The 27,711-nt window shown below is 38.8% G+C and overlaps 1 protein-coding gene and 2 long non-coding RNA genes across 4 annotated transcripts; 1 reads left to right on the forward strand and 2 right to left on the reverse strand.

The window, feature by feature from the left end:
* Positions 1–2,142: 2,142 nt before the first annotated feature.
* On the reverse strand, positions 2,143–3,159 carry LOC145335402 (uncharacterized). Its single transcript, XR_013885200.1, has 3 exons — positions 3,082–3,159; positions 2,642–2,699; positions 2,143–2,233 (listed from the first exon to the last, which is right to left on the reverse strand). It is a non-coding gene; the product is annotated as an uncharacterized LOC145335402 (long non-coding RNA).
* Positions 3,160–4,892: 1,733 nt separating this feature from the next.
* LOC145304442 (uncharacterized) lies at positions 4,893–7,614 on the reverse strand. The gene is made up of 5 exons (XM_080146321.1): positions 7,597–7,614; positions 6,514–6,662; positions 6,086–6,263; positions 5,328–5,444; positions 4,893–5,013 (listed from the first exon to the last, which is right to left on the reverse strand). Exons 1-4 carry the CDS (start codon positions 7,612–7,614, stop codon positions 5,406–5,408), a joined length of 384 nt encoding a protein of 127 aa, XP_080002447.1. The 3' UTR covers positions 4,893–5,013; positions 5,328–5,405.
* A 7,985-nt stretch (positions 7,615–15,599) lies between these two features.
* LOC145335405 (uncharacterized) lies at positions 15,600–26,475 on the forward strand. Of its 2 annotated transcripts, XR_013885202.1 has the most exons (4): positions 15,600–15,677; positions 18,021–18,119; positions 25,651–25,809; positions 26,354–26,475. It is a non-coding gene; the product is annotated as an uncharacterized LOC145335405 (long non-coding RNA). The 2 variants fall into 2 exon arrangements; XR_013885201.1 differs by lacking the exon at positions 15,600–15,677 and having other exon boundaries at positions 17,992–18,119.
* The last annotated feature ends 1,236 nt before the right edge of the window (positions 26,476–27,711 follow it).

The following is a 27,711-nucleotide window of genomic DNA, read 5'->3' on the forward strand; positions in this document are numbered from 1 at the left end:
TACCAAAAAGTTGGTCAAATTTTACAAGGTAATTTTTGAGGCTAAGTCCAGATTTTCGGACTTTGACAAAAAAAAAACAACTTGGTAAAATTTGACCAACTTTTTGGTAAAAATTGACAAGGTAATTTTTGAGGCTAAGTATAGATTTTCAGACTTTGACAAAAAAAACCAACTTGGTAAAATTTGACCAACTTTTTGGTAAAAATTGACTAGGTAATTTTTGAGGCTAAGTATAGATTTTCGGACTTTGACAAAAAAAAACAACTTAGTAAAATTTGACCAACTTTTTGGTAAAAATTGACAAGGTAATTTTTGAGGCTAAGTATAGATTTTCAGACTTTGACAAAAAAAACCAACTTGGTAAAATTTGACCAACTTTTTGGTAAAAATTGACTAGGTAATTTTTGAGGCTAAGTACAGATTTTCGGACTTTGACAAAAAAACCAACTTGGTCAATGTTTACCAAAAATTTAGTCAAATCTTACAAGTTATTTTTTTCAGGCTAAGTCTAAATTTGCGGTCTTTGATAAATATCGCAATAAATGAAATAAATAGGAAATATTCAAAGCTGATACTTTCCAAACAAACATCCTTTTACTTTGATAAAAATCGCAAATAAAATATAATGAGGAAATATTCAAAGAAGATACTTTCCAAACAAACATCCTTTTACTCAGCTCTATTTGCTTTCGTTACGGAATATGAAATTAATTAAATACATACATACTTAAAGTTTATTTTACTTCACAATTTTATTGAATTTAATAAAATGATGACAATGATTTAAATTAAAATTTATTGCTTTGAAAGCATTTCACAGTGGGCTTGAACAGGCATAATTTTGGCCTCATTGTGAACATGTTCCATACCAGTAATTCTGTGGCAACCAAGTGAAGTTTTTAAGGCTTGGTTTTGGGTGGTTTGAAGTTTATCCCAGGCAGTATTACTTAGAGTTGGGGTCCAAATTGGGCATGCATAGTTTATGGTAGACTGGCTAATGGTTTTATATGTAGATGTTAGTGTTTCTTTATCTTTGCCCCAGGTTAGTGATTCAGTTTTCTTTGAATTTATGTAGAATATTAGCTCTATCCTCCAAAGACCTGGTTATTATACAGGTTTCAAATCCCTACTGTTTTTATGAATTCATACAATTAATATTCTTAGGTTATTTCCTTTGTTCAACATGCTATAGGTATCAATTCAACATTACATACAGGGTGCGCCACATAAATCCGGACTTGCTGGAGATACTATCAGATACCTAGTGAAAACACTAGAAAAGACTAGAGTTCTCTATCCCAGCTGACTTGGCTGTAGTACTCCGACAAAGTGGATCGTGGTAGATTTTAAGATGTCAAAAACGTCAAAAATCTTGAAAATTTCTCGGTTCGTGACTTCAGGGGCCCATATGGAATCTTGAAACTAGTTTTAGACTATGTATTGTGCTGATAACCCTATCTTAATCTGCGTGCCATTTTTAAAAAGGTATGAAACGTTGTTCTAGCTTAACTGTGGCCCAAATGAGAGCCGCCGTGTCAAAGAGTAGCTTTAAAGATAGGTTAATTTGGATCCTGCTGTTACTCACTCCTTAAGGAGATGTGGCCTCCCAGCAGCCCCGATCTTAATCCAATGGACTTTTGGGCCTGGAGCGCCAATAAAGCATGAACCAATAGACGCGCCCATACCAAAAAGACCTCTCTCATTGCTCCTATCATGGAGAACTTCGCCTGCTTAAACAGGGACATGGTGACCAGGGTCGGCGGGCGGTTCAGGGGGCGGGTAGAGGCGGTGATTGAGGTTGGCGGCGATTTTATTAAATAATCTAATAGTCATATACCTAGGTTGCTTCCCAGTTTTTAAAATTCAATAAAATCTTAAAAATTGACGATTTTATGTTTATTTGTTTAAAAATAAGAAAAAGTCCGGATTTATGTGGCGCACCCTGTATTGTCATGTTTCTAACATAGCAGACATAGGAAATTTTTTTTTAGTTAAGTAAGAATAAGTAAAGACACGAACAAAGGGGGGGGGGTAAAGACTTCAATTGGATGTGTCTTCTATCATAGGTTTTTTTTATATTTGCCTTTCTATATTTTAATTGCTTTTGAGACTTATAAAACAATAATTTAATATAAATTCTTTCCTTAGCATAAAAAGCAGCCAGTGCGCTGACAAATGACTGTCACCATCCAGCTTCAGATGCTGGAAGTTTGCCCCCAGCAGTTACAACATCCTTAATAAAAATATATTATTAACTTTACTATTAAAACGAAGCTACTGTATAAAAAGGATCTGTCTGTTCGTCTCGTAGAAGTATTATGAAGAAGAAATCCACTTGTAGATTATCTGCATTAATATATAATCAGATTTATTCTAAATTTCATCTAATTGTATAAACATCAGTATTAAAAAGAAATTTATTATTAAGAAAAGAGCTAACAGTTTCGGAAGTACAGATGGACCTGCCCTAATACTAGAAAAGCTTTGCTTTTAAAAATTATCGATTATCAAGGATCTGAAATTAGCTCCAGGCTATACTCCATTCTCAATTGTGTGACACACAGACAAACATCCTGGAACTTTTACACAAGGACTTTTTTCTGTGGTGTAATGATTGTTCATGTGGGAATGTGAATATTACCTTAAGGGGTGAACGGACAGGCGAGACAATGGTGAAACTAAGCACCAAATCTGTTTAACTAAAATTAACAGAGAAATAAGGTTTACATAATATCTGGCATCTTAGGTTACAAGTCAACAAAAAACGATAAATGTATAGGTATACATTTCCTGATAAATAAAATTAAAGAACATTTCAACACTACTAGTGTATCTAAATTTTTTAGCCAACGAATATCAGAAACTAGAAATTGTTTGTAAAACTTTGGTTGTTAGTGCAGTCAAATGTCCCCTCCCTCCCTGATTACGACTATTTTCAGGAGACTAGGCATAACATGCTTTTTAAAGTTTCTAGGATATTTTTCTAAATTATTTTTATAGGAAATTTTACCAATTAGAGATACATTGAATACATGTATAATTATGTTTTTAAATAGGTTGTCAAATCACTTAAGCATAAACCTTATTTTATTCCTGGAGCTTGCACTAAAGTCCGCAGCAGCTAATTTCGATTTCACTAATGCTCTCGTTGCCCACCTTAACATAAAACAAGAATTTGACTTTGGTATGTGCGTATCTTTAGGTTTTAAGTTACTCTATCGTACTGCCAATAGTACAATAGCCAAATTTTCAGGGATTTTAGGGGATTAGACTTAAAAAAAAAAATTTACGACTTTTGTTAGTGGGTGGACTGTCTACTATTAACAGGGATCTCAAGGGACAAGACAATGGAGATAAATTGTTACACATCCCCAAAAATTATGAACAAAATATAATTATTTGTTAAAAACTTCAAAATGCTCCCTACTAGTTTTAAACCAACCAATAAAATTCAATATTAGTACCTACCCAAAGTATTTGATCCAACGAACATGATTATATATAAAACTTTGGGTACAAATAGTATGTATCCCTCTCCTAGCTCTGTGAGGTATTTGATTAAAGAATACATATGATCGAACAATGTTACTTTAATCTTTTTAATTCAAAATGTCATGATAAGCGATTTATTGACAAAAGAAGTTGTATCAACTTTTTTTTTTATAGCTAGCCGGTCCTTTTAGTAAGTAGTAGATGTAAAATTTTTCATAGAATTCAGATATGCAATCGGTTTTTTTGTAGACCTCTTATTTTTTAAGTAATTTAAGTTTTAAAAAAAAAATTAAGTCGATTTTAAGGTACTAAAATGCAACAAAAAACAGAAAGAAAATGGCCATTATGAACAAAAATAGTAAGATCTTTAATTTGACACCTTACTTTTTCAATTCTGTCAGGTAATTATTGAAAAAATCGATTTTTTTAAACCCACGAGAATAAAAACTTTGAACTCAATTTTATCATTTCACAAGTAAAAAAATATGGGTTCATATATACCTTTAGAATCAGAAAAATATTACGAATCCATTGTAAGCAAAATTGAAAAAAAAAGTTTACAATATAGTATATAAACCACAATAAAAGGAATTATATGAAAATATCATATTATATTGTACAGGCAACGTCTTAACTTTTGAATTGAGTATAAAAATGGGAAGGGGGTATAGAGGGGGTAAAGAGGGGGTAAAAAAGGGAAGACGATAGTGTTGCCAGAACAAAAAATACAATTGGCCATTTTTATATTTTTTTATTTTTTTACTTTTTTTCAATTTTGCTTACAATGGATTCGTAATATTTTTCTGATTCTAAAGGTATATATAAACCCATGTTTTTTATGTCTGTTTGAGAAAATATTTAGGTCTAAAGTTTTTATTAAACCGAGGTTAAAAAAATAGATTTTTTCAATAATTACTCAACAGAATTTTAAAAGTAAGGTGTTAAATTAAAGATCTTACTATTTTTGTTCTTACTGGCCATTTTCTTCTTTTATTTTGTTGCGTTTTAGTACCTTAAAACCGACTTAATTATTTTTTTTTAAAACTTAAATTACTTTAAAAATAAGAGGTCTACAAAAAAACGATTGCATATCTGAATTCTATGAAAAATTTTACATCTACTACTTACTAAAAGAACCGGCTAGCTATATAAAAAAAAGTTGATACACCTTCTTTAAAGAAAAATAACATGCCATAAAATACAAATTTTTGTTAATATGCGTTTTTTTTTACCTTGATAAATATTTAAATATATTCAAAGCTTCAACTCTGAAGACTCAAGAGGTCACTAGTAAATTCCAGATAAACAGAAATATTATGGGTAAGATTCATTTCTTCCTTTACTGATTATCCTTGACAAAGTTTTACTCTAACCTTCTTTTCATTTTTATTGTAGTATCTGATGGTCACAGCTAAATTTTTGGAACTTGAGACGTCAGTGCTTTCATCTACAAGAATTGAAAACTTCTGGCCATTGACAGCTTTTACTAACTGAACGCGTAACTCGGGGCTGATGACATTTCTGAAATAGATGAATGTCTTTATCAATCATAGTAATTATTAGGGTTGGCAATCTGTCAAATTTTTGTGACCAAATTCAGATTTGGATTCTTACAAGAATCCGTAAAAAAATTCCGGATTCTTATTTTTGGTGGATATTTTGTCAACAATACAAGTGCAATAGTATGGAAGCAGAAGTAGAAAATAAAATACTTATGTGGCTAGGACATGTACTCAGAATGGAAAAGTATAGGATTCCAAAGAAAAGCTTAAGATGATCATCCATATTATAATAAGTGGTTATCTACTTTCTAAAAGACTAGGCCAATTACTTACTTGACAATAGCACTTGCTTTAGTTCTCCCCATTCTCATTTCTTGCCAGGCTGAGTTTTTTCCATGGGCTAGGATTACTCTAGCAATACATTCTGCATGCAAGTTGAATTTCAGCATCCTATAAAGAAAACATTTGTAATCAATAAATAATCATATTTATTTTTTAAAAAGTTACATCCAAAGAAGTTAATAGATAATTTTCAATAGATTAACTCATCTGTTGTCAACCGGTTCTAATCCAACAGATATTAATCGGTTTTGAAGCCATACTGGAAAATGAATCATCAATTGATAATAGCAAAGCTTTTATGATTGGGGTCAGTCTGTCCATATGTACGTCGATTGTTTAGCTCTTTTTAAGTTCTAACCCAAGGGATATTAATCGGTTTCAAAGCCATAATGAAAAAAAGATTATCAATTGATTTTGCAAAGCTTTTATAATAAAATAGTCTCTAATACGATGCTTTACGTTATTTTTCAGTATGGCAGAAACCGGTTCTAATCCAGCAGATTGTCTGTAATAGAATTCTTTACATAATTTTTCAGTATGAGGGAGAACCGGTTCTAATCCAACGGATATTAATCGGTTTTGAAGCCATACTGGAAAATGGATTATCAATTGATAAAAGCAAAGCTTTTATAATTTTTTTAAAAGTTACATCAAAAGAAGTTAATAGGTAATTTTCAATAGATTAACTCATCTGTTAAGATAAAACACCAAAAGCTGGAATGAAATTAATTATCAAAGCATATTTTTACCTGTAGTTTAATTTTGCCGCTTTTGTTACTGTAATCCGACATAGATCTCTGGATCTTGTTAGGAGCTTTGATACTGTCAGGATCTCTGGCTATGTGTAGTGCTGATTCCAAATGATGTATTATGTCGAATGATGTTGGCCTAATAGCTTGTGCTTTTCTTTCGAGACACAGTCTACATCTAAACAGTATTAATCATTGACAATACAAAGATTCAATCATTGTCCCCCCTCTTCTTAATTTATTTTTTTTTAAATACAGAGCAAGGTTTACTTGTCTTCTACCATTATTTTAAATTGAAAAAGCTCAAAAAATACCAACACCCCCAAGAAAATGTTATATTGAACTTGTTTTTAAATTAAGTCAACAAATAATAAAACATTCTACTATGTTGTAAAATTGGATACTGGCAGCTATGCCTCTAGTTTTACTGAGCTGGATCTTTAAATGTGTAGCTGTTGGCGTGGCTGTATCCGTGGCCGTAGCCGTGGCCGTAGTCATGGCTGTAGTTGTAGTTGTAGTCGTAGTCATAGTCATAGTCGTAGCCGTAGCTGTAGCCGTAGTCGTCGCCACAGTGCTGCTAATAAAACATGGATTTTTAAATGATTTTACAGAAGTGCAATGCCGGCTATCCTAGAATTATGGATATCTAAAATCTTTTATGGCCCACCTAAAAATAAATTATTTTCATCAAAGAAATGAAATTATAATGTCTAATTTTTGAAGTTTTTTATACAAAATTACTATTTTAATAATAAACTTTAAATGTTTTGAGGTATTTACGTATTATTACTATCATTTTTACAAAAAAATTCAAAAAGTGGTTGTATGAAGGTAGTAAACAGTGTATAACAATAATTTGATTAATTTAGCCCTCTAACTTCCACAGTCTCCAAACAGTCAAATTAATTAATAAAATTGTTTACTAATATTTTTTAAAAAGAAATAATTTTCTTTTCTATCAATAATATTGTAGTAATAAATCAAAAAAAAAGTGTATTTTAAGTATAGTATTTATTTATTTTAAGTTGTCCCTTAAAAGGTTAGACAGGCAACATGAATGGCGGGTTGGGTCATTATTTTTCTTCATTCCGTCCGCGCCTGTACAATTTTTTATACATTCATTTAATTATAATTCATATAAACCTCACTTTCAATAGGTTTATGTTAAAATTATCAAATTACTTGTGGCTTTAGCAACGCTTTAGTCACACTAACGAACTGTGGTCACTTTTAGCATGGTTAACCACGCTACGACTATGACCACGCGTTGCCAATATGATTTAAAGATCGCATTTTTTTTGTGGCCACGGCAACGCGTGGTTAATATGATTTAAAGATTGCTATTAGGTTGGTGGCTGTAACTCTGACCATGACTACGGCAACGGCTACGCTTTTAAAGATCCAGGTCTGATATTATTATGTACACACATCCTGTAACTGATTATATGTGTAAAACTTACCTAACATGGCATCCCAAATCATTTTCAACTAAACTTCCACAGGCTGCAAACTTGTATTCTGAATACCATTTATTTAACTTAGCAGGTGTTGGTTTTTTATAATGGCTACGTGGAACTTTATCTTTCTTTGTTTTTTCAGCTTGGTCTTTATGTTTTGTATATAATATAAAATATTTTCATTTAAAGGACCCCTGCAAAAAATACCACGCTTTAACTGCTGAAAGACTGCCACAAGTAGACCCAATACCCCAAATTTAAAGCCTTCAGCTTCAATAACAAAAAAGTTCTAGGCATTTCAAAATAGCATTTTATGTACAATGACATTTTTGAAAGATTTCCATTGCTCATAAAAGAAAAAACAATATTAAATTACGCCGCCTAGACACAAAATTATAACCTTATCTTTGTCAGAATCTTAGATTGCCGGTAACTGATTACATTTTTACAATAAAACACCACATTTCATAGTCAAAATCTATGAAAAAATTTTGATTTAAATTGCATTTTTAAACAAAAAACATAGCGGAAACAAAGGGGGAAAATAGTACAAGCTCAGCTGTGATTGGTTGTTAAGATGATTCAGCCTTCTGATTGGCTACAGTACATTCAGTACAACACAAGTTAAACTTAATTTTTTTTAATGATTTTGACAATAAAAATGGATATTTTTATTGTAAAAATATAATTAGTTACTGGAAACCTAAATTTATGACGAAAATAAGCTTATAATTTTGTTTCTAGGCTACGTAGTTTAATTTCAAAGTTTTCAACATGAGCATTGCAATTCTTTCAAAATTTTCATTGTACATAAAATGTAATTTTAAAATGCCTAGAACTTTTTTGTTATAGAAGCTGAAGGCTTCAAATTTGGGGTACTTGGTCTACTTGTGGCAGTCTTTCAGCAGTTAAAGCATGGTATTTCTTGCAGGCTTCCTTTAAATAATACGTCGATTTGATAATGATTCACAATAGCCCGTTTTCTTAAACAAGCTGCTAACTGATCTAAAATAAGTGTGGTTAGGTTACTGGACTCAGTTCAGTTACCAATGATAAAGTACGCAAAAGTTTTATTATGGTTTCTTAAATAAACTGATGTGGACAATGCGTCATTTTTAACATATGTTATAAGCTGTCGCAGTTAACCGATGAAAGGCAGGGTTGCCGTACTAAAATTCATTTAAATTAGCATAAAAGGCCTATTTGGGACAAATGTTGTCTTATAAAAAAACCTAATACATCTTGGTATTTATTTTATTAATGGTATAATTATGAAAAGATGCAAAGAGTATAGAAAATAAAGAAAAAGTACAAAGAAGAAATTTTTGATATAAGTTAAATACATTATATAATATTTTTTATGTCGATAAAACAATTTTTAAAAAAAATTGCTTGTCAATTAAGATCTTCAAAATAAGCGCATGCTGAATTTTCAATTTTTTTTTTTTTTTTTTGGGGGGGGCAGGGGGCTGGACGGACGCAACCGCTGTCCTTTAATAAGTAATTTTTAATGTTGAAAAGTAATTTATATTTTTTTGGAAAGCTTTGTTTTAGTATGAAGAGAAAATTTTCTTCCTTCAAAAAATTTTATTTTTAATCTACAAAATCATCGTAGCTATTTGCTAATTTACAAAATTAATGCCACCCCAATTCATATATGTTTTTATTTTTTTCTTCTGAAGTACAAATGCCCTGTACGAATTTCGACAGCTTGCTTTGGTTAAGCTGTTTTAACCACCTTCGGTTAAGTCTTAACTGATGTGAACATTGGTTTAGCTTTAACTTATGTTATGACGTCACACATCGGTTATCATGATCAGTTAAATTTACTTCAGTTTGGTCTATGAAACACTTAACAGCACCCTAAACTTATGTCTAAGCTGCTAACCGATGTCAATTTATTTTATGAAAACGGGGTAATGTGTGTGTGTGTGTTGTTTGTTATTCTTTCTGTTTGCGCCGCGCGACAGGTTAGGCTAGGCTTTATGTAAAATTGTAATTTTGCAGTTTGTAATAATTGCAGTTTTAAGTAAAAAAAATAATTACATGAAAAGTTTAATAACACACAAGATTCATTTTACTAAAACCCGTTTCCCGTTTAACAGAATTAAAATACGCGGCATTTGAGCTCAAGCCTTAATTTATTACAGAGTTGCCACAATGGCAGAATTTCAGCCACAAAAATATACTTCATAAAAATTTCGAAAATTTTAAGAATGTACACGTGTACATTTTTACAAAATGTTGAAAATGCGTACATCCTCATCGGTTTTGCCCAATGTGTACATTTGTCCAAAATTAGGTCAAAAATGCGTACATTACGCACAAAATGTGTACACCTGGCACCGTTGGTCACTGCTGTCAACAAACTGAAACGCTGATAATTTTTAAGGTTGCCATCTTTTGTTTTGATTGAGCGCCAATAGGTTCAAATTTACTTATTTTTGTAATTTTCTTAACTAAATTGAAATTCAAAATTTTGTAATAAAATATTTTTAAATATAAGCTAGAAACCCTAGAATCTTATTTATATTCAATCTTTATTCTTATATTATGGCCCCATTAAAAACCATTTGACAACACTACCTATTGGGGCATGAATGTAGGGTCATACAACAAAACGAAATATTATAAAATCAAATTTTCAATTTTAACGCAGAAAAATTAAAGATTAACGTCAATATTTAGAAAGATATTTATAGAAAGTTTATTATTTCAATTAAATAAAGATAAAAGTTGTATGACCCTAGCTTTTACATAATATAACATGGGGTGCCAGATGTACACATTTTGTGCGTAATGTACGCATTTTTACCTGATTTTTGACAAATGTACACATAGGGCAAAACCGGCAAGGATGTACGCATTTTAGCATTTTTTTTAAAAATGTACACGTGTAAACACAATAATTGGAATTTTCCTTTCAAAAATGGACTATTTACCCCCCAAAATTGGATTCCTTCCTTGATTTTTCCGGTTATATATTGAAGTTTAACTGTATATTTATATTTATATGTATTTATATTATATTTATGTTTATATTTATTATTTATTTATATTTTATGTAGTAACTTTAAAAATTACAACTGTAAGTGGGAGGTTGACTCCCCCTCCTCCTTTAAGAGCTCCTAGGGGCCACTAGAGGCGTAACTGCTAGTGTAATTCCTATTTTATTACATTAAGATAGCGGAACAACCTGCCCCAACCCCTTCCCTTTTCCCCATTCCCCCTTCCCTTTTTTCCTTTCCCCCCTAAAATGGACGCATTCAGGGTCCAATGTACTGAAACCTATTTTGTACACATTCATCTGAAAAAAAACTGGCAACTATGTGCCCGCCAATTTTTTAAATTGTAATTACGGAACCACGCGGCTATGAGCTATGAGGTAAGATAAATTAAACTTATTTTTCAACCGTTTTGCAGTAATTCACCGCCGAAGTCGTGATTTTCAGCAATTTTTGCCGTTTCCGAGGTTTTAATGGGCATTCAGGGGGGGGAAGGAGTTGTTCTAGTTCGATTAATTCCTCTGCTAAACCTGAATGGATTCCTCCTGCTGCTAATTATCCAAGTAAAAATTAGTTATTTATTATATCGTATTATAGACAGCTTTCTGCGGATATAAAAAATGAAAAATAATAAGATCAAAACTAGTTTGTTGCCCTAAGGGGTCGACCGCCCGGTCTAACAAAACTGGTATTAATTTTATGATTTTTATTTAATATTCGTGGAAAATCGTCTGTAATACAACACATGAAAGGAGGGGACAATAGGACATTTATTACACTAGTCCCCAAAGTTTTACATTAACGTTTTCTTATTCGTTGGCTTAACAACTTTGCATTTTCAAGCTTCGAAAAATCGATGACGAATTGATTTTAATACAGCATGCTTAAAAGGTAAAAGTTGCTAAATGTAATAAAGAGTATGCACAAAAATATTTATTAAGATAGGTAAATTTTTTCTACCAAAAAAAATAATTTTTCAAAAGTACGCGAAATTTGACTTTTTTTTCGAAAATTTGTTTGATAAAAAACATAAAAATACTACTAGAAAAATAACTTTTTTTGACTTTTAAGGCCTGATCCTTAAAATTCAGGCAATTTTGAATAGATTTGGCCAAAAAAAAATAGTCTTTGGATGGTTTTAGGCTATTTTATTTGTTCTAATCTCCCTATTTTAATACGGAATTTGTGAATTTTTATTTTAATAACATTGATATCAATTTCATTATAGTCCAAGAAGCTGTGCCTCCCTGATAAATTCAACCTGGTGTGTTATTCTACCTCATGCCGTTAAAGACAGGTAAAGTCCATCTCATTAATTTGTGGTTTTCATGCCTTTTGAATAAGGCATATAGTTTTAACTTCTTCTTCCACTAATTAAAAAAATAATCTAATTAAGATATCTAAAACAATGGTTTCCAAAAAGTTTTTTTGAGTTTAGAAGTTATCCATTTTGTGTTTTCATGTAAAATCATATGATGTCAAGTAAGGGTTTTGGAAGGAGCTCTATTCTTGTTATTCCTTCCTGAGGTAGGTATCTGTTCTTAAGTAGCCTAGCTTAACCGATTTATGCATACGCTGGATTAGAACCGGTTCTAAGCCATACTGAAAAATCATGAATAGCATCGTAATATATACAAATTACGAATGTAAATATAAAATTCATGAAATTTATACCTAGCAGTTTTAATCTTATTTCTTTGCATTTTATTATCCGCGGTGAGCTGTAATACGTTGTGATAAATAACTTTTCAATTTTAATAGTTTTTAAGATTCTTCCTTCAAATGTTTCCCAGGAGGGATAATTACAATAGCATATTTTAGTTCAAAAATCTTTTTTTACTAGCGGAAAAATCGGATGTAAAATTGTGCTTCCTTAAGTGCTTGGAATTAACTTGCATAGTGAATATTTTGTTTAATAGTTAAAGTAGATACCTATATAGTTTTTTAATATTTCTTTAACTTGTAACTGTAAGAAATATGTTTAAAACGAAAGACTACCTATTTATGTTTATTTTAGGTAAAGCTTACAAGCCGTAACTCCTACCGTGAAAGGTCCCCGCCTCCCCCACCCAGAGACTACTATGCCCATGATTATTATGAGAGAGACTCCTATTACAGGGAGAGGGATCATTATTACAGAGATAGAAGGGAAGAGGATCTTATTACACAGGTATTATCTTTTTTTTTAAATGATAAACTGTACTGTTTTTTATTTTCGTTTTGGAATTTATGCCACTGTTTTAACTACTTTATAAAGGTTGGGCAAATATGATTGTAGATTCGGGAAAATAAAATATTTTTAAAATCGTTTTAGAATGACAAAAAAATCATTTATAGGTAGGTACTAAAAAGATCAAAAATTTGTAAAACAAACGCAAAGATTTGAGTACTAAGAATGAGGGAAGTACCCAAATCTTTACAACATAATTTTTAACAAAGTAAAGGACAATAAGCAATCATAAGTAGCCAAAATATGAAAAGAATGATACATACATAAGTAGCGAATAAACAAAAGTAAGAAGCTCAGGTAGAGATAAATAATAGCAAACATCATGATAGATAGGCTGAACCTAGATAGATAGGAATAAGGTTTTATCTATCTAGATAGGTACCTAATTTTTCAACATTTACTAACAAATATTTTATCTGCAGGAATATCTAACTAATATTTTAATGTGTAATCCATCTTATTCATATACATTTAGAAATATCTAGAAACAGGGATAGCTCTAGCAGGATAGAAAGTGAATATCTGAAATCCTACTCTACAAACCTAACCTGTATCTATCTTAATCACAAAATTATATTTAGAAATATCTAGCAACCAGGGATTTATGTGTAGACGGACTGAGATCTTAAATACTAAAGCATCTTTAAATTTAGCCTTTCTCTTTTCTCTAGAGACACTTGCCGAGTTTTTCTAATCACCGAAGAGAAATATTAAATAATAAAAACCTCATTATTTAGGAACCTGAAGCAGGGATGCTTCTCGCCGGTTAGGAATGGAATATCTAAAACTACATCTCTGAAATTCTAAGCTCGAAATCTAACTAATTTTTCATAAAACTTAAAGGGACTGTGAACGAGAATTTTTCTCATCTTAATATCAAATCTTAACATTATCTCATTCATAATATCTCACAGATAGAGCAAAACGCGCTTTTGTTTGCTTAAAAAACGTCTTTTTCCGCCGATTTTTATAAGGTACGGGGAAAGGAAGAAATTTTCCGTATTCTATAAAATGTGCAATAAATTGCTTTTTTCTCTCATTATAGCTAAAATTGAACTTTTTCGCATAGTTCTTGACTTTTCCTAACCGTTAGGCTATCTGTAGATGTAAATTATTCATTAAAATATGAATCAGGCACAGAGAAATTGATGAAATAAGTCATGTTCTTTTTGGAAATTCAAATCAGCCATTAAAATTACATAACAAAATTGACACCACAATTCTACTGTGACACATATATTAACTCTTTTCTAGGTTCGGAAGAGGTTAGTCTAGTATTTCCACTCTTCCCTTTTTTCATTACTTCCCCTCCATTAATTTGAAGCAGACAACATAAACAGCTGACTGGAAAATTATATAAAATAAACAACACGTTTGTAATTGTTTCTGAAAGTTTTTCTATTTAAGCAAAATTAGTAATATAGTAGAACGTTCAACGTACGTCGTACATAGTTATCATATTAATTGTCCTGTGTTTTTTACGTTTTTGCCATTCCCGAGGTTATAATGGGCACACAGGATGGGAAGTTGTATATTTATTAAGGTGACCCTGAATTACTGTTATTTGGGCTTAAAAATATATCATGTAGAGTACAATTTCTTGTATGTCCAACTGATTTTTATCTAGATGAATTTCAATTGAACTTGATTTTCATATTATTTTAATTTTACCGGCGCCGATAATGGATTAAGTGGTTATGTCTCTCGGCTGAAAAAGAATTAATAGTTAATGCATAAATTACATCCGATTATAGAATGTACTAGCGGCTACGCCCCTAGAAGCCTCTAGGGGCACTGATAGGAGGAGGAAAAGTCGACTTCATCCCATTTTAAATTTTAGTTTCAAAAGAGTTTTAAAAATATTTTTGGGGGGAGGGGGGTAAAGACACCCTCTTCAAAAATAGTTTAAAACCTTCCTAAGACCTATAAGAAGCTTCACTGCAATGGAGAACAAAATCGGTTCAGCGGTTAGCGAGATCCTTCGGGACAGACAAATAATGCTTACTACTTTATATAATAGGACTAGCGGCTTCGACCCTAGCCTCTAGGGGCTTTGCCCCAAGAGGAAATTAAAAGAATTAAGTACTACTGGTGCTGCCGCCAGTTTTTTTTATTTTTTGGGGGGTTGGGGGTGTCCGAACCCCCAAGAAAATAGCCTTAAACCACCACAGGACCAGTAGTTATATTCCCTGAAGAATAAAATCCGATCGTTTCAGTGGTTACCGAGATTTTAAGGGACAGACGGACAGACAGACATCATTCTACTTTGTATTATAGACGAGTTCGCAAAATTCATAAAAAAATGGGGAGGGATTTTTGTTTTTGAGGGGGGTTGGGGGTGCCCCCCCCCCAAGAAAATAGCCTAAAACCACCACAGGACCAGTAGGTATATTCCCTGAAGAGTAGAATCCGATCGGTTCAGTGGTTACCGAGATCTTAAGGGACAGACGGACAGACAGACAGACAGACATCGTTCTACTTTGTATTATAGATAAGTAAGTTTTTTTTTGTCTGTAGTGAAGAATCTCGAAAAGCCCTCATCATGATTTTCCTTAACAGTGAATATTCTTATGTGTCCAGGGAAGGTTTATAACTATTTTGGAGGATGGTATCTCCAACCTCCCAAGATAAATTGTCCATAGAAAAAAATTCTCCCTCTCATATTGTTTTTTAATTTAAACCAAAATTTACTAAGAGGGCCCTGGGGGGAGGGGTCGACTTCCCCTACCCACCTCAAGTACGTACCTGATATTTGTGGGTGTTTGGTTGATTTTCATTTAGTGTTTTTCTATCAGAAATTCTTTACAAAGTATTTAATTTTCAGACAAAATGCAGTTCAGAAATCACATCACTCGGATGTTGACTATTTCAGCTTCTTCCCTAGTTAAGCTTTAATTAAGGTATTAATATAATTTTGTTAATTGCTCTAAATTAATATCACTAAAAGATAGAACATTTTACGAGTTCTTAATACATAGATTTTTTTGGTGGGGGGGATACCCTTCGAGTCCATACTCTCCCCTATTTAAGAATCTTCTTAGGTGAGGGCGTTGTTGTTTGTTTGTAGCCATGATTCTCTGAAGTTAGGATTCAGATGCACACGGAGATTGGAGGTGAGAATCCTTTGGCCAATCATAGATTGGTAAGCTTCGCGCACAGCTGGGTGTATTCTATGATACGTTATAAGCTGACCCGCAATTCTCGTGGAAGCTACTCAATTATTACATCACCCTGGCCTAGAGTTTTGGCAGGTGTTCCATATTAAGCCACCCTAATTAATGGCGCTCTCATATGAATGAGGAGCATGGACGAGGGAAAGCATGATATAATTTGCTTGATATGTAGAATCCTAACTTTCTACAAATCTCCCCCCTTACAACCTTAGGGCATCTCAGGGAAGGTTGCGTGAATTTGACAAATTGCGACAGCATTTGTCAACCAAGTGCATAGTCTATGGAGGGACTTGAACTCGGTTTCTCCCAACCAAAGCGTAGTGCGCTAACCACTACACTATGGGACACCCAATGATAATACACCTTTTATAGATTAGAATTGGTGGTTAAAACGTTTGAACACTCAACTAAGAAAACCAACCAATCCAAATTCACTAAAGTCCCTAAAGTTGTCAAGTCAATGAATAAGAAAATATTAAAATTATAAAACTTTTGTGACTAGTGTAATAAACATCCCGTTGTCCCCTCTTTCTCTGAGCAAAACTATTCTTTAATTAACTTTGTTAGTTAGTACGCTGGTACTACAGATGAAATGGCGTAGGTAGGAACTTTTCAGTTTGGCTTCGAAACCGATTAACATTTGCTGGATTAAAACCGGCTCTTAGACATACTAAATAATTTTATATAGCATCGTATTAGACATTTTTCCACGAACATTAAAATAAAAACTAAAACTGGTTCTTTAAAATTTGGATTTCAAGTCGCGAAAAGCTGTTTACTCTATAATTCGATTCGATTAATAACTAAGATGCTCTTTAATTCAATTTGTTTTTACGTTGATACTTAACACTATGGGGAAAATGTAATTTTATTTGCTGCTTTTCAAGATTAACTATTGATTTTTTTTTGTTGATTCCCTATATCAATCAGCAAGAATGCTAGATACGGTACGGGTAAAAGAAAGTCGAGATGTACTTTTTTTTACAAAGATTCTCTTTACTAATGAGCATCCAGTTTAGAATTTTCCGTCGGTCTGTCTTGTCATTTATGCTACAAAAGACATGGACATATTTATTTTTATTAGCGAAACTACTCTAAAAGGGGGGGGGGGGGGGGTTTAATGCAACCATCTCGTAATCAGTGATTAAATGGCACTTAGAATTCGAATTTTGATCTGAACTTTAGCATGAGTAATCCTTTTCTATTTTCCTTAAATCGAACAAAAAGTTGGAAAAGTAACGGCTGGCGGCTCAGCCGTTTAGCCGTTTTTTGCCTATTTTCAGGGTAAATTCATCATAAATTACGTAAAAATCATCTTTTTAAAACATATTTTTGGTTTAATTCATGTTGAATGATAGTAATAACCATTTTTAAAACTTCTAGTACCAAAAGCTACCGTCTAAAACCGTTTGATAGCGTTTTGGAGTGGAAAAGAGTATTATGTGGAGGTAGGTTTCGTGACTAATTTGCAATATAGATATCCAAAAAATGGCAAAACGGCTGAGCCGCCAGCCGTTGGCTGTTACTTTTCCAACTTTTTGTTCGATTTAGGGAAAATAGACCTACCAAGGACTACTCATGCAAAAGTTCAGATATAAATTCGAATTCTAAGTGCCATTTAATCACTGATTACGAGATGGTTGCATTAAAACCCCACCCCCCCTTTAAAATGTCAATCTGCCTGTTATAATGTTATGATGAAACTACAATAGATAGACTGCTGAAACTTCTTGTTAATTAAGTATAAAACTACCAACGCTGGTAGGCAGGGTTTTCTTATTGCAAAGAAAAACTTTATAACAAATTTTGATTGGTTGATATATGAGCTAATAGTGATTGAACTTTTAACTAATAATTCTTATTTGCAGATGGGTTGATTTTATTACTAATGATTGTGTAAAAATTTAGGTTGGGCACATAGTGAAAATTGGAATCCTGGACTCGCTGTGCGCCCCCCCCCCCCCCTCCCCCTCCTTTAGATGGCTCAAATTTGCAGAATATACACCCCTGTTAATAGCTCTTATTTATGAAAGGAGTAATTTTGTTTATAATGATTGTGTAAATATTTAGGTTGGGCACATAGTGAAGGATTGTCCTGACGCTGGAACTAAGACATGCTACAAGTGTGGCCGTGCTGGTCATATTAGAATAGAGTGCAGAGAAAAACAGGTACCGCTGAACCGATATTGTTCTCCTATACAGTGTAGCTTTTCTTAAGTCGTGGGAATGGTTTTTAACTATTATATCCCAGGGAGGAAGGGGACATTGGGCTGGATATTTCACTAGTCCCTAAAGTTTTCTTATTTGTTGAGTTAGCAACTTTGGGGACTAAAGTGAATTTTTATTGGTCGGTTCATTAAGTTGAGTGTTCTAATGTTTCAACCACTAAGTTTTGTCTACCGAAGGGATAATTTTATGTATCATCATTGGGATAAACAGGTAATACATAGGGGTGAGGGTGGGGACTACGGGCTGGTTATACTGTGGTAATACGACACCCAGACGGACAGGCCGTTTGCAGAGTTGCTTCGCTGTGACTTATGATAACAAACCCCCCGCACTAATCCTATTATATCACTATCCATCTCATGACCGCTGTTGACCCCGCACCCAGCGGTCAAACTAGCCCGCCTAAATGTGGGGAGGGGACTTGAACATGCAACTATCACGAGTCCCTCACGCGCTTATATTATCAGGAGGCGTTGCCTCCCCTTTTACCACCGCTGCCCCCACAGCCTGTCTACCGTCGGGCGCTAAGCCCTAGCGCCCCACACCCCCTTCAAACCTAACCATTGTTATATTTTGTTGTATATATATAGTAAACATAACTTGTAAATATTATTCAGTTTAAATATATAATTTCTGTATGATTGAATCCTGCTTGTTTGTTTGGTAGAATAATTAAAGGCTAGGGCTCGTTGAATCCGAACTCGTTACCCCGTGGGCCGAGAACGCTCGGCTTACCAGAACTTGGTGTCAGCGTGTTTCAATCGAGCCTTACAGAAACTAGCCTATTCTACCTCTGATTGGACCCTTTGGCAAGTAAGGGGACAATCAGCCGCCAACTGACCCGTGAGACGGCCTTTTTAGGTCGAATTTCCATCATTTTGAACGCAATATGTGGGCCTCTGGCCTACGGCAAGCAGATTTAGCCTGCTAAAAGCGCCAGTTAAGACGCTTTTTCCGTGTCGTGTAGGAATAGCGCTAGGTGCGCAGCCACGGCAATCGGATAATTTAGCTCAGACGGCTACAGAACTGAGTCTAAATTGGCAAGTGTAGCTGGGACAAGCCCCAGGACACCCAGGCCAAACCTACGAGACAGACAGCTGGGTGCTGGTCTCCCTAAGAAGGCAATGTGTGGCTGCGAAGCTTCAGCACACAAGTAAGCCCTACCACTGCGACGGATAGCAGATTTTGAGCCACAGGCACGGCAGGACGGGACATTCCCTGCCGCTGCCTCCCAGGATTCGAACCCGAGGCGCTGCAGGACGGGCCATTCCCTGCCGCCATTTTCGGGATTCGAACCAGCGGCGCTGTAGGACGGGTCATTCCCTACCGCCGTCACCCCTCTGAACCTTGCAGGACGGACATTCCCTGCTGCCAGTGCTTCCAGAATCACACCTAGAGCTCCTAGTGATAACAACACATCAGTGTGTATAAATGTCAACCAAGTGATAAAAATAGATATAAAATTGTTGACCAAGTGATAATTAATAAGCTCTAGTGATTCGAAGCTACAGTCTAAGCCACCATGGTAAGCGATACCACCATAGCTGCGGTGCGGCCACCACCAAAGTTTCTGCCAACCCCAGCCGAACGAGAGGCCCCCTTGTCTCAAGGACAGGACCTCCACTTCCCCTGCCATGTCAGGGTGAGGTTTCCTACTCCTGACCCTGCCCAGCATGTACAGGTTGATGCCATGATTGATTCTGGCAACCGTGTACCAGGGTCTGCTGTAATTTCTGAGCATCTCATGCACGCAATGGGCGTGCAACGCATGTTGGTTCCGGACAACACCCAGATCCTGACTGCTAATGAGGAAGGCCAGCCCCTCCAGGTAATCGGAAAGTTAAAAGAATTATATATGGCAGTTTCACATACTCTTATACTCCACCTATACCACGTGACTGTGGTCCGGAATCTCTCACACCCTCTGAACCTAGGAGGGTATTTTCTCAAGGAGTTCGGAACTAGACTCTGTTTCGACATGCAACCACCTTGCTTGTGGGTGCGTGGGGAGTTTATCCCACTCCGTGGCGTCCCCATTGACCGGGAGACAGCCGAGAGAGAGCTGAGCTATGAGGGGCCTCTGCCAGGCCCCCTGCCTGAGCAGCCGCGTGTGGTTGAGAAAGGCACACACTGGGTGGACGCTGAGCTCAACGCACACAAGGGAGCTAACCTGCTCGCCATGGGGTTGCCCCCAGTGCCCCAGGTGCCAAGGGAGAGCCTGCCAACAACGTTTCCTGAGATTGCCAGCCCTCCGGAACCAATCTTCTCCGCCGACACTTTTATCAACGGCCAGCCGTGTCCACCTGGCCCCCTCTACCTGGGACCTCCAGCCAGTCCACCAGCCAAGCCTGAGTCCAGACCCGTCAAGTCGCGGTCTGATGTACCCGGAGCCACACTCAACTCTCAGGCCCCAGCCTCTCCCGGCGCCGTGCCCGTCAAGTCGCGGCCGGACGCCCACGGAGCCAAAGCTGGACCCAGCACTTTGGCCTCTCCCAGCGCCGAGCCCGTCAAATCGTGGCCGGACGCCCCCGGAGCCACGCCTGGCTCCGACACGTCAGCCCCTCCAGAAGCCGAGCCCGTCAAGTCGCGGCCGGTGGGTCCCGGAGCCAAGGCTGACCCCGCACCAGCCATGTATAGGCTAAGCGCTGTCACTCCAACTGACGGCCAGCCACCCCAGCTCCGCACAGCCAAGCGGGTGGTCCTGCCTGGCCGCGGGGTTATGGCGGTCCCTGTTGAGCTAGTAGGCCATCGCACCAAGGATGCCATTCAACTAGCTGCCCCAGAACAGAGGTTTGGGGAGGATCTTGTTATTCCAGAGGGCCTGTATGCCCACAGGCCTGGCTCTGCCACTGTGTTTAGAGTACTGGTGGTCAATGAGGGGGAGGTGCCCCTCTTGCTGGATGCTGGCCTCCCAGTGGCAGGGGAGCTGGTCAAACCTGACATTTTAGAGGTCTCTGATACGCCTCCCCCGCGTCTCCACTCGTTTCAAGAACCTGCTGAGCCGATAGACACGCAGGAGTTGTGGGAGGCCCTGGAGATGGAAGACAATGAGTTTCTACGCAAGGACCCCTTGCTCAAGAAGGAGGTCTGGACTATGTTGTCAGAGTACAGGGACGTCTTCTCCAATTCTACCCCCGGCTGCACAGATGTGGTTGAGTTGCAGCTGCGCCTCAAGCCAGGGACCCAGCCGATCCGCCAGAGATTTAGGGATCTGAACCCGCGGCAAGAGGCTGAACTGGAGAAACAACTGGACACCTGGCTACAGGAGGGAGTTATAGAGCCGTCGGACTCCGCCTGGAGCAGCCCCCTGGTGCCCATCAAGAAGAAGGACGGGAGCACCCGCTGGGCCGTCGACTACAGAGCCCTCAACAAGTGTCTGGAGCTGGACAGCTACCCCCTGCCTAGGATCCAGCAGTTGGTGGAACGAGCTGGCGGGCACCGTGTCTACAGTGCTTTAGACGCGGTGGCCGCATACTACACCATCCGTGTGTCTGAGGACAGCCGGCCCTGCACCGCCTTCACCACCCCCAGGGGCTTGTATCAATGGAAAAGGATGCCCTTTGGCCTGGCTACGGCACCGTCTGTCTATTCCAGATTTATTGCAGGGGTCCTAAACCCACTAGGCACAGCCAACCTCCAGTCATACCTTGACGACGTCCTGACCTTCCATCAGGACACCTGGGCCCACCTGTCCAGGCTCCGAGAGGTCTTGGAAGCCCACCGCAGGGGAGGGATCCGCCTCAAGCCAGCCAAGACCAAGTTGTTCCGATCCAAGGTGGATTATCTGGGCCACACCCTCAGCCGTGAGGGGATAGCCATGCAAGAGGACTATATTGACCGCATCTTGGACTGGCCAGCCCCTAGCACCCCCAAGGATTTGCTGGCGTTGCTGGGATTCTTTGGATACTACCGCCTGTTCATCCCAGAGTATGCAGACCTCACCTACGAGATGAATCGGCAGAAGACGGCCAAGACCCTAACCTGGACGCCTGAGATGGAAGCCCAGCTGCTGCAACTCAAGGACAAGTTCCGCAAGGCCCCCATCCGAGCGCCGCCCAGGTTTGATTTGCCAGCAGTGTTCCAGCTCACCACAGATTTCAGTAGCCGCGCCATCTCTGCCATACTGAGTCAATGCCAGGAGGGCAAGGAGAGGCTGATTGCCGCCGTGGGGCGTAAGACAACCGACCCTGAGACGCGCTACCCGTCCTGGAAGGGAGAGATGGCCGCCATTATCTATGGGATCCGAAAATTCCACGGCATTTTGTCCTACCGCAGTTTCCAGATCAACACTGATTCCTCTGCCTTGCTACAGATGAAATCACTGAACACATCCACAGGGATGGTGGCCCGCTGGCAGGAGGAGCTAGCGGCCTTAGACTTTACCGTCTGCCACAGGCCTGGCACCCAGAATACCAACGCCGACGCCCTCAGCTGCCGGGAAGATGCCAACATGCCAACGGCTAGCGCCGAAGAATTAGCAGAGCAGGCTGAGTATATCCACAACCTTTGCCAGCTAGGGGAGGCCGCAGCTAGCTGGCCTCCTGCCGCCCGACTGGATTCAGCTAGAGTATTGGAAGCCCAGACACAGGACCCCCTCCTGCTCCGTGTCCGCCAATGGGTGGCTGATGGCAAGGCCCCAACCAAGGCTGAGCTGCGTGGCAAGGAACGAGACGAGCAGCAGTACGCCAGCCGCTTCCCAGCCCTGGGGCTTGACGAGCACGGCTGCCTCACCACCACTGACCAGACTCTGACAGGAGAGAGGACAAGATACCTGCTGCCTTCGGCCCTTCAGCAGGACGCGTTCTTTCTAGCCCATGGGACCCCCATGGCTGGGCACTTTGGGATGGACGCAACTATAGCCCGCGTTGCCATGCACTTCTGGTGGCCCAACCTGGCCCGTGACGTCCGCCTGATGGTACAAACCTGCCCTGAGTGTGTCCAGAAAGTTACCAAGGAGAGGCTGAAGCAGGGGATCCACGTGCCCTCCCGCCAGGGGTATCCACAGCAAGTCCTATTCATCGACCTGGTGGGGCCACTGCCAGAGACCCCAGCTGGGAACCGCTACATCCTCACCTGCCAAGATGGATTCAGCCGGTTTGTCAGCCTCTACGCCATCCCCAACAAGCGCACCCTCACGGTGGCTGAAGCCCTGTTGCACCGCCATCTGGCCACGTTAGGATGCCCCCTGAAGATCCATTCCGACAATGGAATGGAATTTACCGGCCAGGTATTCCAGGAACTGGCCTCCAGACTTGAGATTGGCCTGACACATCCACCACCCTACAACCCGCAGTCCAACCGAGTGGAGAGGTTTCATAGGACGCTCAACACAGGCATGCGCCTGTTCCTAGACAGAGACGATAACAACTGGGAGCCACACCTGCCTGCCATCGCCTTTGCCTACAACACCAAGGCCTGCAGATCCACTGGCGTGACCCCGTTCCTGGCCTTCTTTGGGAGAGAGGCCAAACTTCCGGTGGACATGGTGCTACGGCTGCCAGAGACCGAATATGCTTCAGTCCCAGCCAACGTCCAAGCTCTCTTGCAGCGCTACTATGCAGTGTATGATGCCATCCAGCAGAAGGAGGAGGGAGCAATCAGGAGGAGCGCGGCAGCTTACAAAGGCACAGCCAAGTATGAGGTTGGAGACTTGGTCTGGTACCTGGCCCCCCGCCTGGTGCCAGGAAAGGCAGCCAAGATTACCAAGAGATGGACTGGCCCCTGGAAAGTAGTGAGGAAAGCTACAGAAGTCCATTATGTCATTAAACCTGCCTCTCCAGTAGCCAGGATCTCAGAAGTTACCGCGCATGTAGGCCGACTGCGCAAATACACTGGAGATGTGACCGCCCACCAGATCCCAGAGGACATCCAAGTTGACCTGGACGGCGACGAGGACGCCACCGAGCTGCCAGTTGGAGCGGCGGCGCCCGCAGCTAGCAACCCAGGAGAGCTCCCAGTGCACCAGCCAGCCGCAGCCGCCCCACAGCCTAGCGGCCAAGACCGTGACCCAGTGGAGGAGAACCTGCAGGAGCAGCCCAACGAACCACCGCCGCCGCCGCCCGCTCCAGAGCCACTCAGAGATGCCGTCTGGAACCCTGACGCGGACATGGAGAACCTGCCAGCCAGCAGCGAGCCTGTGGGAGAAGAGCCAGCCACTGCGATGGAAGAGGCCGCCCCAGAAGAAGAAGAAGAAGCCATGTGCCCCCTGCTGATGACAGCCATCCCCATCCGGGTAGGAGCTAGGAGGCCAAGCAACCTGAATCAAGCAGGCGCCCCCATGGAGTTCTATGCACCCTTTGCCATCACCATTCCACCCTTAGGAACCACCAGAGTCTGCCTAGGCCTCTGTGTCCAGCTACCAGCCGCAACAGAACTGATCCTGCAGACGAGGCAAAATTTCCAGCGGCGAGGCTTGGCCGTCGCCAACCCACGCCTAGAAGCCAACCAGGAGCTGACAATGCTGATCACCAACCACAGTCAGACCGAGCAACGAGTGTCCCAGGGAGCCTGTGTAGCCCGAGCTGTCCTCCATCGAGCTGTGCCCCAAGAACTGCCTGTCCGGCGCAGGAGCAGGCTGTCGTATCCCCAGGTTCAAGGCCTGGTGGCTCAGGAGCCACGCAACCCTTGAAGGGGAGGTTGTGGTAATACGACACCCAGACGGACAGGCCGTTTGCAGAGTTGCTTCGCTGTGACTTATGATAACAAACCCCCCGCACTAATCCTATTATATCACTATCCATCTCATGACCGCTGTTGACCCCGCACCCAGCGGTCAAACTAGCCCGCCTAAATGTGGGGAGGGGACTTGAACATGCAACTATCACAAGTCCCTCACGCGCTTATATTATCGGGAGGCGTTGCCTCCCCTTTTACCACCGCTGCCCCCACAGCCTGTCTACCGTCAAGCGCTAAGCCCTAGCGCCCCACACCCCCTTCAAACCTAACCATTGTTATATTTTGTTGTATATATATAGTAAACATAACTTGTAAATATTATTCAGTTTAAATATATAATTTCTGTATGATTGAATCCTGCTTGTTTGTTTGGTAGAATAATTAAAGGCTAGGGCTCGTTGAATCCGAACTCGTTACCCCGTGGGCCGAGAACGCTCGGCTTACCAGAATACCACTAGCCCTCAATTTTTTTCTTCTCGCTAAGATACCCTCACAAGACACTGGCCTATTAATTGATGTACAATATGTACATCCCCAATAATGATAGGAACAAAATTAAATTACCCCTTCTCTAAATTACAATTAGTGGTTTAACTTGAAATGTTTGGACACTCCACTTAATGAACAAACCCATCAAGTTTTAATATAAGTCCTCAAAGTTGTTTAAGACAACGTTATTTTAATAATTTGGGGACTAGTTTAATAAACAGCTCAATGTCTCCTCCCTCCCTGGGTTCTGCCGGTCTGTCTGTCTTGTCACAAATTTATTTTTGTTAACAGTTCAATTATTTTTCAGAGCAGTTGGAGTCAAAGTATCAAAACCAGTTCAACAACACTGTGAGAGGGGGAACGGGTACCCCCCCCCCCTTATTTGATATCTACCGCACTTGATGCGTAATTGGTTTGTGTTGTCCTAGGCCCCCTGGCACAGTTTAAAGAAAATTCATTGGTTCAGGTAAGGGGACAAAATTTATGTGGGTAGGGGGGGGGGCGGGGGGGAGGAACCTTGAAGATACGGCTGAAATTTTCAGTATAAGTGTTCTAGGACAAATGCGCATCCAGCCTACTTTGTTACTTTCTGTCTGTCTGTCGGCCATGTTTAAAAAGACACAAACCCTATGTTTTAAGGAATCGTGATTTTCTTTGGTATATTCTCATTCTTTTTTTAAAACTGAACATCTGCTCTTTAACTCACTCTGTCCATGTAATGACTTTATGTGCCTCGCTATTTGAAGATGTTGTCATCCTTTATATAAATACTAAATAATTTAAGTAAAGTCTTTCACTTTTTATAGCCATTTAAAAGTTTTTAATGCTTTTTCGTAAGTTGTATGTCTCCATTGGAACATATAAACGATGATTTCAATAAAATTTTTCGTTCCGTGCTTTTTTCTTTAAATTAGGAATGTTAATTGTCCTCTCGGTTTCAAACTTTGCATGCCGTTTTTTATCAAACACATACAAAATGTTCTTTATTAATTATTTTTTTTATTTTTCAGGTGTTAAGAAGATACCTAGCTTTCATTGAGAAATGAAAAAAAAAATAATTGTAATTACCTTTTATCTTGTATCAGTTGAATTTAAAATATAAAATATTCGGAATAAATTTACTTGTCTTAAAGATATTTACTTTTTACTATACAAAATTACTTTATGATTAGAAATTTCCGTCTGTCATCTGTGTATAAAAATGATCATGTTTGAAATGAAAGAACAAATTTTCTAGTACTGATTATAGAGCTGCTACGCTTTATAAGTCTAACCCTATTGTTACGGTAATCATGCCTAAATTTAAAAAAAAACAGGTCTAGCAGTTACGGACGGACTCAATTATAGAAAAGAATCACACTAAAATTAAATATAATTTGGAAAGTGATGCAACCCTTGTGACCAATATCAGAAGATTCATATATATACAATTTTTAATTACATTGAAATTTACCCTTTTAAGCCTTTTGAAGATATGTGTCAGTTAATAAGTATTCGATTTCACTATTAGAGAAAATGCTCTATAATTTAGCATTCGGGACTTTTGCCGCACCTTTAACGGTCGAGGGTGGGGGGGCGTTCAAATATTAAACATAAATTTCAGTGGCCGCAGCTGTACATTAAGAGCTGTCAGCCGCCACAGTCAGCGGTTGGCGGGAAACCTTTCAAAGATTTCTGGAGGATCGGGACCTGCAGGATCATGCCTGAAACCTGAAATTGACTTGAACACCTGTATTTCATATGAGGTTTGCTGGCATCCTCTGCCCGCCAGGATGGAGAATTTCAACTCTCAGTTATGTGTCATACCCATACTTAAAAAGTCATGCAGTTTAGGCTCTTTATCTTTCACAGACAGAAAATGAGATAGAAAAAAACGTTAAGGGTTAGATTTGTGTATCCATCAGTCAAATCAGTATATAACACTATTGGGGAATTGTGATATTCTCAGCTGATTTCGAAGTTACATCTGAAAATTTCAGTGAAGATTTGTAAGACAACCGCATCTAGTTAATACAACTAGTTTCTACAACTAGGGTTAGGCCTGTTAGAATCATCCTGTTGATTTCAATATTTCATGGTGATTCTTATAACAGTTAAGTACGATTTAGGAAGCTAAGTAACACTCTAATCGTTACAAGAAAGTCTGTATGTCATTTGAAACATACTGATTTTATTAACTGTTTTGACTTTTTAATGACACGAGGCATATCTAAAAAAAAACAAAGGGAGAATTTTTTTGAATTGATATTTCTTGATGTTCCAAGACTTTAAAACAGGAGTAGAATCCTTAAATTTGGCAAGACAGTTGGTCTAAAATGGAGCTGTGAGGAAAAAAGCTGAAAACCCGTTGCTGCCGCCAAAAACCTGT

The sequence above is a fragment of the Acartia tonsa genome, chromosome 13, assembly GCF_053477335.1.
Source record: "Acartia tonsa isolate MP-2025a chromosome 13, ASM5347733v1, whole genome shotgun sequence".
NCBI classification, from domain to species: domain Eukaryota; kingdom Metazoa; phylum Arthropoda; class Copepoda; order Calanoida; family Acartiidae; genus Acartia; species Acartia tonsa.

Excerpts from the sequence above, each read along its gene's own strand:
- LOC145304442 (XM_080146321.1), bottom strand. Across the intron at positions 6,264-6,513 it reads ACATTTAAAGATCCAGCTCA|ATGTAGACTGTGTCTCGAAA; the intron begins GTAAAACTAGAG and ends AATACTGTTTAG. Across the intron at positions 5,445-6,085 it reads GCGGCAAAATTAAACTACAG|GATGCTGAAATTCAACTTGC; the intron begins GTAAAAATATGC and ends TTTTCTTTATAG.